The sequence below is a fragment of the Rhinolophus sinicus genome, chromosome 1 (genome assembly GCF_057876585.1).
Source record: "Rhinolophus sinicus isolate RSI-liver-muscle chromosome 1, RSI-T2T, whole genome shotgun sequence".
NCBI lineage: Eukaryota > Metazoa > Chordata > Mammalia > Chiroptera > Rhinolophidae > Rhinolophus > Rhinolophus sinicus.
In genome coordinates, this window is record NC_142501.1 from 122,481,126 (window position 1) to 122,494,761 (window position 13,636).

Consider the following 13,636-nt stretch of genomic DNA (forward strand, 5'->3'; position numbering starts at 1 on the left):
AGAGCTTAAGTTATAGATCTACCGAGTTCCACACCTACAAGTAGGCAGAAATGAGAAGTTTGACCCCCACAGAGGAATGAGGCCTAAAAGGAATCTACAGAAGGCCTGGGCTCAGAGCCAGGCTCTAGGCCTGAAATCAGGGGCTGCAGTGGGACTCTACCACCTGTGGAAAAAAACGTAACATGATGAGGACACTGCCTGAGGCTACAGCTTATAAAATATTATGGATCTGAGATGTTAAGAGGCCATGGTTTCAGCCCCAGAGCTAAGACCAGGCCAAAGGATATGCAGGCTTGATAGCTGGGTCTGCAATGGCCTCAGTATAACCTCAGGAGGGAGCCCTAAGCTGCTTATAGAAGACCTACTTCTTGACTCAGGAAAAGGAGTAAAAGCCACTGCAAAGCCCCTAGGGAGGGGTGAATAAAAAGGAGAGAAACTCGCACTCAAAATGAATCTGAAAACTAAAATTCTATCCAAAGAAATATAACATTTTAATTATGAAAGAAAAATCATTGCCTTCACAGGTTAACCACCTATGTACAATTTTTCATATTTGCCTCAAAGTCTAAAACATTTTCATATTACACTGATAGGTTTGAAGCAGACATACAACCTGCAAAACTGTACACAGGGGTCCTACTTTAAGAGTCTAGAACAACTTCTGGGTACAATTTTAATTAAGTCATTCCTGTGGTCCATATTACGAAAGATGGCACACCCCAAATCACCTGGTTTTCAACTTCCAGAAATTTCCTGTTGTTGACTTTGATGCACCGGGGCATTATTTACAGTACATGCTCAGCAGTTCCAGGACAACTAGAATGTGGTGGCTTGGGTCTTCTCTAGGGTGGACTTAGTACACATCTAAAGACCATGGAAAAGCAGGGCCCTCAGTTTGCCCGTTTTTTTTTGTTTGTTTGTTTTTTTTTAACAGCTTTATTGAGGTATAATTGCTATATAAGGAACTGTAGTTTTTTGCTTTTTTTTTTTTGAACTGTAGTTATTTTTAAATAACCTTACTGTTGTGCAGAGAATCAACAATTATTTCCCTTGTTGCATTTTATTTTAAGGCATTTCAGAAAAATAATTTAGAGGGAATATATATTCAGGGATAACCCAAAAGACTGCAAATGAAGTTGAAAGTACATATAAGAATTATGATTCAGCTTTACATAAAAATAAAATTTCCACTGAGTACTATTATCCCAAAACTCAACAGGTTATTTCACAATTCCCACTGTTAGACAAATAAAACAAGCTGGGTGACCATATGCTGGTAGGGCGACAGAAGAGATTCCGCTAAGAGGAAATAGGTTAGATATTGGTATGGACCCTTCCAACCTCAGGATTATATATTAGTTCTTTAATTTTTGTTTTTGTTGTCTTTTCCCTCAGCATTGAATTTTTAGTATTTCTGACCCCAGTGCAATTTCTTTCTTATACCAGAACTATTTAAGACACAGTAGAAAGGAATAAGAACCATCACTAGTAAGGTCCACTTCTTGTCCTCAGTTGCTGATCAAATTACAAAAGGCAAACACAAAAAGACTGGCATTTAATTATTCAGTCCAAAGGAAAGCAGTACTTATTCAGAGCTACATAGAGGTAGCAGAAGTGACTAGTAAAAAAGGATGACTAGAATCCCTGATTGGCATTACAAGAGCAAAAGACTGGCACACAGAACAGCACCTAGGAATCTTTAAAAGTCTTTTGATAGCTTTAATCATTTCATTAAAGCTAATATAATAATCAAAATTGATGCAGTAGAGAATACAGTGAATATTTCATAGCTAGCAGTATATCTGATGGATGTTTCAGAATAAACAGGGAGAATGGGCAACCTAAAAGTTAAAATTACAGAGTAGGAATACTGATGGTTCTTGGACAAAGCATCATTAAAGACCAGATCTATTAAGTGAATAATACTTTAAGAATTATAAAATATAACAGGCAACTCAGCAAAAGTAAATGACCAATTTGAATTAAACGGATTGTCTGAAAATACCTGTAGCAGACAGGACACACGATGTTCAGAACCACTGTCCCAAGAAGAGCAGCACGCTCTGTACCAATAACCTTCACAGGCCAAAGAATGGCCGAAATGCACAGATAACTAACTAGAAAGATGATGTTTAGCACAATTGGAACTATCTAAAAACAAAACAACAAAAACTATAATGGGTTAAAAAATAAAAACAAAGGAAACTACAAACTATGTCCCTGACAAACAGAATAATCAGTGATTGTTATCCAAAAATTTTTAGATGTATCTACACAACACAGAAATGTTAATTCTCTAAGGCTGTGCTATCTAATGTGGTAGCCATTTGCCATATTTGAGCACTTTAAATGTGTTAGTGCAACTCAGAAACCAAATTTTTAGTTTTATTTGATTATATTCAAATTTAAAAAATGAAACTTGATTCAGTTACTGGAAAGTCTGGAGTTTTGATTTTTCCGTCTGGAAGAATTTGGGTATATGAATCTATTTGTTAGCTACACATTGTATGAAATCTCAACATAGATCAAGTATTTTCAATCAAATTTGATTTTCAATCAAATTGAAATATGCTAGAAATATAAATGTAAAATACAGACCAGATTTTGAATTTTAGTAAAAAAGCTAGAATGTGAAATGTCTCATTAGTAATTTTTTTAAATTGTGATGTTTGATTCATTGAATTAAATGTTGTTAAAATTAATTTCAATGTCACCTGTTTCTTTTTTACTTTTTTAAATGTGGCTTTTAGAAAACTTAAAATTATATATATGGCTTGTATTATAGATCTATTGCACAGCGCTGCTCTAAGGGCTTGAAAATGTCTGTCATCTGTCAAAAATCTGAACTATATCTCAGTCAGGATTTGTAAGCAAAATATTACCTCATCTCTTAGTGTCACAAAGTAGACATATATATATATCTTTAGTTGTACAAAGTAACGTAATATATATATATATATATATATATATGTACACATATATATCTTTATCTTATATATAAGTTTATACATATATCTATATATAAAGATGAAGATATATATATATATGTGTATATATATATATATCTTTGTAGATATATCTATCTATCTTTAGTAGAGCAAAAATTTTGGTAAGAGTGTGTGTGTGTGTGTGTGTGTGTGTGTGTGTGTGTGTGTAGGCTTATAAATTTTCCCCTGAAAGAAAAACATCAGAACTGCATGCCTTCACAGTGCTCTTCCAACCTTTTCATACTACGGCATTTCATAGAAAATTATATTTGTAAGACACTGGAGTAAACTGCTAAGGCCACTAAGGGAGGGCATCACAACCTCAGCACAGGTGCTTGCAGCACACCAACTGGGAAGCTCCGTCTTAAAGGTCCCTGCAAAATGCTGCAAAAAATATCTGACCCATGTTTTATTTTCAACTGACTCATACTTTATTCTTACTTATGCCTACAGTTGTGAAAATATGACCCCTAAACAATTTTAATGACAATATCCAAAGCAGGTCACAAGACGAAGATACTACTCCATTACCATTTATTTTTCTATTTATGTTTTTTTGTTTTTTTCTGTGTATATTTCCCTCTCCCTGTGTATTGCCTATTTTCTCCCTCAGTGGTATTCTCAGCTATGGCTTCTTTCCCTAACATTTATTAGGGTTCCTCTGCCACTCTGCTTTAACTACCTTTATTATGGTAATGTTATATAATGAATACTTTTATGACCCGTTTTTAATATTAAAAGCAGGCAGATAATTAGAATATTTTCCCACCTCTCTAAAATTAAGATAATTTTTATATATTTTTCTCATGTAGATAATACAGACTAGCTACCCCCAAAGTAATGAGTATTCTAAAGTCATTTACTGGAACACATTCTGTCACTTTGTAAGGCTATAGATTAATTTCATGTTGATATCTCTCCAAGCTTCTCTGGAACTCTTTGAGAACAGTCTTCAAACCAGTTGAGGAGCCTTAAGTGACATTTACATTCAGATCTCTCTCTCATTCCAAATTGTATTTACCCAAGCTTGCTAACCCAATTTAGTCATCAAATTTAGCTCTAAATAACTATTAGCTATAGCCAAAAATCAAATCCATCTTAAAGATTCATCATTAATGAGGATAATCTGCCAAATATGCTGCAGGCTTTGAAGGAAATTCAAAATAAGAAGTTTCAACCACGTTTTGAGAAAATGGCAGCCTTGTGGAAAACCTGTGAAGCATTCCACAATAATTAATTTCAAGATTAATTGCATTTACTCTAAGTTAAACCTTATTATTCTTCCAAAGGTGTGATACAAAAAGTCACACATTAATTCTGTATAACTATTATAGACCTGTACAGCATGGCAATCATTTGAAGTTCATAAAATGTCTAAATTAAAATGCTTTATTTAAACATAGAAAATCTATTTCCTACCACAGGTATGCATAAAAGAACCATACAAAAATACAATAAGATATGATATACTTAACTACAAGTAAAATCACAGTTCCCAATCACCCTACATTATACACACATGTTAACTTCCTTAAATCAAATTTAATCACCAACTACTAACACAAAACACTACTTAAAAGTTAGAGAAGAGCTTAAATACCAATTTTTTTATCTGTTAACTAAAAGTGCGGTAATTAAAAATAACTGCTAATAAAATTTGCAATTTTCTTTTTTAAATTCTAAAAAATCAGAGGCTTCTTGGTAATATATAAATTCGATTCGTCATGGGATAGCTTCCTTAACCTAATCCATTTTAACGGTATAAAGTCCTTAAGTATTGGCTATAAATAATAGGTCTTGACCTTCCTTAGCAGGCATGTCTATTGACCTTAGGATTTCCCTAGTCTGTTCAGACCTTTCCTGTAAATGACAACAACCATCTTCTCATTTTCACTCATTTTGACTACTGCTCACTATACATGCCACACTAGGGTATCACGTAGCTTTCACAAATTTTTGTGCCTTCTATAACCTGGAGTTGTATTATTCCAGAATTTGTTTAAAAAGAACTTACTCCCTTTAAGAATTCTAGTGTTTGCTGTGAGTGGCATTTTAATACTGCTCCTTTTCTATTTTAATACTGCTGCTTATATTATGATATGCCTTTATTTACTTCTTAATCTTAGATTCTTACCTTTAATTTTAATTCAAATGCTATCAGCTGACTATAGCTGCACAGAGCTTTATGCTTACTGCCTCACTGGTACTAAAATGGGCAGCCATCTAATAAGGAAGATATTGTTTTATACACATATTCTTTCTAACATGAGGGAATCAAGCAACCTACCTAATTACATATGAGATTCCAGTTGCTGGATGATGTAGTCAGAAACAGCGAAGAAGTGAACAAATCCTAACCTTATTTAAATTAGTATTAAGGAGGCTGGGAATCAGACACAAATTCTAGATTAAATTTCTAATGAAACCCTAATAAGTCTTAGACATAAATTTCAGTATATATAAAAACTCAAATATATAGCTCTTAAAATGGAATACTATGATGTTACTTAAAACATAGTAATCATATTTTTACATTCATGAGTATAAAACCCATCTTTCAAAAGTAAGTGTTTTGATGAAAATAAAGATTTTTGAAAATACATGTGTGGGGGCAGAGCCCCAGAAAGCAGTTTCCAGGCTCTCGGCCTCACATAGACAGGTGCTGGCTCAGGTAGTAAATGGCCAACTGTGATTGCATGGCCATCAGCTGTGGCTAGTTGGCCGTCAGCTGTAACCAGTGAGCCATTGGCCACTAATATAACTGCTGTGGCTACGCTAGCAGAGAGAAGGAGAAGAGAGAGAAAATGGGGGCTAGCAAGAAGATGGCGGCTGGGCTGGCAAGCGCGGATGGTGGTTTGCGGACAGTGTGGATCCAGCCTCCAGTGAGAGTATAGTGCCGCCAGAGAGAATATAGTGGTATGACTCCCCTAGCTATGGCTCCGTGGGTGTTCCTTTTTGGCCTCACCATATCCTGCGTTCTTATGTGGGGAGCGGGAGCAGAGACCCCGCAGGCCGCCCTGCATGACAAATGGCGCAGCGAGCAGGGTCTCCCGCACGACAATATGACTATAGCTTCATGATAAAATGGTTTAGGGTCCTATTTCACCCAATCAGAAGTCTCTCTGTTCACTGCAACACCTTTCCATCTCTGCACACCTCGATTCAAGAAAGACTTTGGAATTGTTTTTAATTCTGGATGAAATTAACTGATGTCATTACTGTCCAAATACACTCTACAATGGCTGGCTTAGATTTCCAAGACCACATAGTAGCAGTTTGTGGAATAAGTAGTTCACTGACAGAAAACCTAAGAAAGCTGAGAACAGGCTTCATATAGATATTAGGCATTTTACCAAACTTCTTGTACTGATGTTACTTATAACTACCGTATAAGATCTCCTCTCAGCAACCATCAAGTTATCTACCCTCCCCTTCACCCCACCTTCTGTTTCATTTCTAACAGTGAATAAAACACGATTTTTAAATGCACCACATTACACCAATCACTGGGTAAAATGGTAAGCTATATACATATAAAATAATTGTAATAACAGAGGTCAGTCCCAGTTCAACTTAAGATGTATCTATGAAAAATAAAAGGCAAAATATTATAGTAGTGTTCTCTAAATTAGTGTAAAGAAAAACAAAACTCAGAACAGCATAAAGGAAAAAGGAAACTTACAACTAAAAGAGGATTTCTGTTCTGGCAGTTCTAGATTATGTGGCAACATTTTCACAATAGACTTTCTTTTTCCCATAAAATATGCCCTGGCAACCGCCACTACACAGTGTATACATTAGAAGAGTAAACTAATTTTACCATAATCCAATCTGATGCAAAGATATACACAATTAAACAAGTATTTACTCAGCTCTAACTCTATGTATGATATGCCTAGATCAGAAATATAAATGACTGGAAGATTATCTACCATTCCAGATTTTGTCTGTCTCCCTCCCACCAAATTAACAAATAATTTTGGACTCTGCAATGAAAAATGGGGAAGCTATTATTACACAACACAGATTTACAAGGGACTTGACACCCTGGAGAATGACTGAACTATATTCAACTAATGCCACAAGCTCAGAGGAATCTACCACAAGAATCATTGCAGATCAATGACAATCACACTACAGGTTCACCAGTCACTTATGAAAGAGCTCTGCATTTTTATTTCTAAAAAGGACTATGACGGGCTTTGAGAAAGCCCACTTAATGATTCATGCTTTTTCCTATCCAAAAAAACTGAGATGGAGAAGTCAGGCAGAGAGAGATCAAATATCACCTTTATTGCTGGAAAGCTACTGGAGAATTTAGATTAAGTATGGGGGCCAAATGTGCTTGCTAGCAATTTTTGCCCTCCCCTCTCCAGTCTAGACTTTGAGACAGCACGCTCAAGATAAAGGCTGTCCAGGATAATTGCCTTACAGGTCTGGGGCAGCGAAGAGACTGATTCCCACAGCTTATCGCTTTTTGATTAATTAGCTCTCACCAATCAAGCAAAACAGACAGAAGGCAATCACCCTCCAACAAGGTAATTCACTCCTCCATAGAAAAACGTAAGAGATGTGTCAAGAGACAACAGTGTTTCTTTAGGGAAGTCCCTCCCCCTGGATATAGGATGAGTGGGTAGTAATTGTCCCTCCCCTACACAGGCTGCTAGTAGTATGGAAATTTACATATTCTTTAAATCTGAAAGAACTTACAGGATTTATTAATTCTGATTTAAAAACTAAATCCAGCATTTTGTAAGCACATGCACTTAATAATAGCTTTTCTTCTATTAACCAAGTTTCAGCATTCGTTTGAATGTAAGGACACAGTTATAAAATTTTTTTATAAGACAAAGAAGCACATTTCCTAGCTCTAGTAAGAGGAATCTGTAATGAATGACTGGCACCAGGCAGATTACGTACTCTGACGTCATCAGAAAGTAAACACCACAAAATTTAAAGTAGCTTAGCTTGCATAATTTCAATTCATGGATTTTTAAAAAATGAATATAAAGTATTTATTGTTGGCTAGAATACTATACCAAGTATAAGGAAAGTCATGGCCCCAACAGACAATAAAAAAAATACAGAATTGCCATGGACCCCACAAGAAATACAATGGTCCAAGGAGCATGACCTATTAGAGGAAATGTATCTACTGTGTGGGGACCTAGAATGTAAGTTACTAATGAAAGATATTTCAATAACACATCTTTTTTCCTACACTCCCCTAATATTCCTCCCTATGTCCTCTGAAAAGATGCTCTATCCAAGTTGGAATGCCCTACGAACAACTAAAGTCATTCTAAAAATATACTGTACTTCTCGTATGTCACCTTTATATACCCGTCCCCTAAAGACTTCTGGAATCCCTTCCAAAGCTTCTAGAACCAATGTGAAATCTGAAAATACAAGGAAAGGGATTCCTTCATTGTATGAGGCCTGTAAATGGTCACATGTAAATATAAACAAACTATTGAGTAAAACCTGTTAAGCAACTACTCCTTCAGAGAATTACTTTTTAGTTTTAGTTACCATGTTTATATTTTATTATTCAATAAAAATTTAAGGGTCTACTATGCACCTAACTATGAAGTAAATAAATAAAGATACTATTTGAGGCAACTAACTTGCCCAAGATCGTGAGTCAGAAAGTGGCCTGATCCAAATTTTTAAAGTCATCGATTATTCCAATTACAGAGTTTAGGGAGTAATTGAGCTAACTACCCTAGACCTGGGGGACAGGGGATAAAAGGGGTGCCACATTCAGTCACTATCGTCTCTGGCTTCTAGTCTGGGGTATGAATATAATTTTTTATATTAATTGTCTCCAATTCTTCCCCTTCCTTCTCTCCTGAACCCAATCTAACCAAACTATCAATCTCACCACTCAGCTAAAACAGCTCTTGATGAGGTAGCCAATGACCAGCCAATTCTCAGAACTCATCTTATTTGAATTATCATCATTTACTCCAGCTGATCACTTTTTCCTCTTTAAAATACTTCTTCACTTGACTTGAAAGAGGCCATCTTTCCTTGGTTTGCCTACTTCACTAGCTGTTCCTTCCCTATCTCCTCTGCTGGTTCCTCCTCATCCGCCTGACTCTTAAGTTAAAATTTGGAATCTCTGAGGTTTATGTCCCAGACCTCTCTTTCCTTTTTTTACATGCACTGCCCTGGTGAGCTTACCCAGTTTTGTGGCTTCAAATATCCGTCTACGTGCCAGGAAGTCCCAAATTTATATCCACAGTCCAAAACTTTCTCCTTGTAACTTCAGACTTGTATAACCAACTGCCTATATGCCAGCTCCACCTGAATGTTTAATAGACACCTCAAATTTAGCAGGACCCCGAGCAAATTCCTGATTTCCCCGACCAAACCTGCTTCTGTATTTATTCAGTTACTGAGGCCAAAAGCATTAGAATTCGCCTCAACTTTTTTTTTCTCATATCCCAAATGCAAACAATCAGTAAAAGCTTGGCAGCTCTAAGTTCCAATTAAACCCAGAAGCTTTGCACCACGCAGGCGCGATTTATATTCTACACCAGGTTATCCACCTAAGTAACTAATGATGTACATGCAGACGATCCTCAACACAATAAAGTGATCGTTTTGAAATTTAAGTCAAATCATGCACCTCTTCTGTTCAACACCCCACCCCTGCAATGAGATCCCCAACTTACTTACAGCCAAAGTCCTGATAATGTCTTACAAAGCAATACAGGTCTCCCCTCCTATTACTGACCTCCTGGTTCATCCTGCCCCAGCCACACTGGTCGCCGTGCTATTCCTCCAACACTAAGCAAGCTCCTGCCTAATGGCTCACTCCTTTACTTCTTCAGAGGCCTTCTTTGACCACCTGACATTTATATTTACTTGGTTAGCTTACTATCTGGTTCCCTCTACTAAACTGTGCGTTTCATGAGGCTAGAGGTTTTGTTTTACATACCGGGCAACTCTCAGTGCTTAAAATTTAGTAGGTGCCAAATGAGTATTGAATGACCAACAACAAAATTGATGCGTGCACCTGAGCCAGGTCACCACACTTTGAGTAACCTACCTACTTTCTCCTGTTCCTCTTGTCTGGCTAGTCACCAAAAGATTGGTTGGCTCTAGCTTGAAAATCACAGATTAAGGACTTAAGACAGCTGCAAAAATTTTTCTCTACCAAATTTCTGCTCCCCTGAAAGTCTTCTAAAAAAGTTAAGATTCAGTGTAATGTAAAGAACTTGAATCAGTTTCTCTGCTTAGGTAAAATAAAATTTCTTCTGCCATTCTTTCCAATTTCAACACACCTGGGCAGAGAAACAGATTAAAACAATTTTCTGGATGCTTCTTTTCAAATTCTACCTCAACACAGAATCTTCTCAATTATCTATGCTTTTTTATTTCCCCACCTTTGCCCATATAGTTAAGTGTTCTGGTTGTTCATACTGCCTAATTCTGCAAATTAAATTGCATGAAATTTATATGAAATTTATAACGAAAATTATATGAAAGTTCACATACAAACTAGATTACATAATCTAAAATATAAATTAGTGCTACTAAGTTTCTGTTTTCTCTTAAAGGGGCTTAATTTTCCATGACTAGCTGGAAAGCGTCTTCAAGATCTTTGGACAGGTTATGTATAAGACTCTAGGTACAGAATTTAATCAATCATGATAAATTGTAACAAATATTATCAATATTAAAGGCATTCTTAAAAGCCTTCAGAGTTATTTTTACTAATGAATTTTACACATGCTGCATCATTTACTTTGTAATGAGATATATTTGTCTTTATGAGCAGGAAGTGGCACCAGGTAAAGATAATGAATATAGACTGTACATAATTGTGTGCACCTAAGAATTTGAAGTGTAAATGCTTATACTTTAATAACTCTTACAAAAATGAAATTCTTTAAAATCAAGGTGCCACAGCAATAACAATTTTATATTCAATTATATTTAACCGAAAAGTAAATTTCCATTTAGTGTTAAGCTCAACAGTTGTCACATATAGGGGGAAACCTACATTTCACATCTCGTCATATGAAGTGTGCCATGAATGACAATTGTTGGTAAACCTTAGGGTTTTTTTTTTTCTCATCTCATAACTATACGAAGCATTTTATGAAGGGCTCAATCAGATTGTGTGGAATTCTAAGTCTTTCACCCCAAAAATCCTTAAATCAGTGAAATGTCATCTCCTTGGCAGTAGGATTCAGATAGTGGCTGGATATCTTTTCTCACTCACCACTCCCAAGGTAGAAGTACAGATCAACGAACAGACTTTACAGGTTAAAGTCTCAAGCTAAAAAAGGGAAGGAAATGAAACGAAAGGAAAAGAAAGATAACGATCCTGCGCTGCTGGCTGTACTTCTCTTCCTGTAGCACCGCAAATGCCTCTACTGCCCAGAAAACTTAATGGTTCCTTGCATGAGTTCCAGGACCAACACGGTAGAGGCTTCAAGTTCCTCCAGATTTCTAAACTGATACTACGAACCCTTGTCCAACAGGCTAAATAGATACCAAAGTACAGTGCAAGAAAAACTTCTGCAACACAGACGCAGACCAAAATGCATTCCTATCTTCCCAGGAAGGCAGAGGAAAGGAGGCAGCTAAAATAAGCATAAGTGTAACTGTGAAGGTGAAAATTTAGAGACATGACTGACTACTCTTTCCCACACATCACTCTTCCTTCTTCCTCCAGTACAGCTGGGTTTAAGGATCTCCTCCAGAACAGCAAAGGAAAGAGAAGGTATCACCACTCTAGGTTGGTGGCACCTTCTAGTCTGGCAGAGACCCTCAATTCGAGAAGGGGAGCACGGCGAACAGGACCCGGGGGAGGCAGACAATTCCTTCTGAGGCTGGGGTAACGAGGAGACCAAGGGGACCGGTCTAACGAGGGCAGCCGGAGTCCGGGAGGACCAAGTCTTGGCCGCAGTGGCTCTCTCCGAGGAAGCCAGCGCAAAACCCGCCCCACCCCCTCCTTTCCGCCCCGTCCCGCACGTTTCTGCCCGCGAGGCGCCGCCCTCCGGCGGGCGGACGGCCCCGCGTACCTGCTGCACCCCGAGGAACTGGTAGAAGTTGAGCTGCACCTCCTCCACCAAGTCAAACAACTCCAGGTCTCCGCTCTCCCAGCCGCGCGCCGGCCCCACGGCCGCCAGCAGCAGCAACAGCAGCAGCGGCGGCGGGAACGGCACGAACCGGAGCCCGCGGCGCCGAGGAAGCCGGGACAGCCGGGAGCAGGGAGCCGTCATCGCGCTGAGCTCGGAAAGGTCACCCGCCACGCTGTGCAGTTGGCCGAGACCGGGGACGTGGCGGGCAGCGCGCGCCGGCTGTGGGAACACTGCCCGGCACTCAGGGGCACAGGCAGCCGCACCAGAGTCGTCCGCCCGGAGGCCGCCCCAGCGGCTGAGCAGGAGCGGCGGGAGCCGGCGGACGCGGCGGCGGGTGGGCGGACGGGCACACAGCCGGCTCGTCCCCGCGCGGACCCTCACCCCTAGGCCTACAAACAGCTGGAGAGCCAGCGCCGCGCGCCGAGGTTGCAGAGGGGGGAGGCTTCCCCTCGTTTTAGCCTATCCCCGGCCTCGCTTCCGGTGACATCACGTTTCCTAGCAACCGGGAGGCAGGGAGCAAGGCCGGAAGTAGGGAAGCCGGGCGCCCCAGATCTGGGCCTCCGAGAAAATCCTCTCTGTGGCTGGCGAGCACCGAAGATCTGTACATGTGTTTGCACAGATTTAGCGATACGGACATCACGCATGTACCTGGAACATCCCAAGTATAAATTTCCCCTGGAACAGCTACCTTTTTACCTTCCCCCAGATACTGAAAACTAAAAGCATATCTAAAACTGATTTTACTGATTAGGGACTCTGTTCCATACATTTCATTCTTCCATCAGAAAAGATATAGGAGGAATTGAACCTAGGGCTTGAAAGAGGCGAATCTAGGGAGTAATTTGGAGTATCCTTAATGAGAGGTGAAGCAGAAATGGATTCGGCCAAAGAAAAAAAAAGTATACTTTTGATTATGAATTAAGATTTACAGGTATACCATAAAATAGGCAGCCTGGTAGAATTAATAATGGTGATTGCATCATAGTCTTAGGGGAAGTGTGGTTTATCCTGTTTAGCCTACTTCCTTTCTCAACAGTCCGTTTTTAAAGACATGCAAGCTAAAACCTCCTCTCTCGCCCGCCAATGTCATTATTCCTAGTCTTACATAGCTTCTGCTCAGTCTCTTTTTTTTTCCTCCACCACTATTGCTTCTCTTAGGTGAACCTTATTTTCTTCTTGACCTTCTCACATTTCTCTTTCCTTACTGCCTACTCTTGGTTGAGGAGGTAGAAGGGAGCAAAAAATGCTTGTATAGTTTATGGTACTTGCCCAGTTTTGAAAATCTGACCTTGTTTTTCCCATTTTGGATCTGCCCAGTTAAATTAAGCTCAATAGGGGAATGATAAAGCTACTTTCACTCTCATAGTAAGAATATATTATGTTTGATAAAGGTTAGAAAAACAGTATCTAGGAAGTAAATCTTACTGGAGATATCTGATTATTGCAGAGTTTTAAAATAAATGACTATTTTAAATAGTCATAAATGAATGCAAATATATCTTGCTTAAAAATATATATGCTTGAATTAATTACATTTCAAATTCATCA

At 38.6% G+C, this 13,636-nt stretch overlaps 1 protein-coding gene across 2 annotated transcripts in view; it reads right to left on the reverse strand.

Moving 5' to 3' along the window:
* The window catches only part of DNAJC1 (DnaJ heat shock protein family (Hsp40) member C1), a 198,414-nt gene extending 185,883 nt beyond the window's left edge, over positions 1-12,531 (reverse strand). For both annotated transcript variants that reach the window (XM_088789132.1, XM_019755999.3), the window contains exon 1: positions 12,029-12,531. In XM_088789132.1, coding sequence (XP_088645258.1) covers positions 12,029-12,229 — 201 coding nt within the window. In that variant the 5' untranslated portion in view covers positions 12,230-12,531. The remainder of the gene's footprint in view (positions 1-12,028) is intronic.
* Between the last annotated feature and the right edge of the window lie 1,105 nt (positions 12,532-13,636).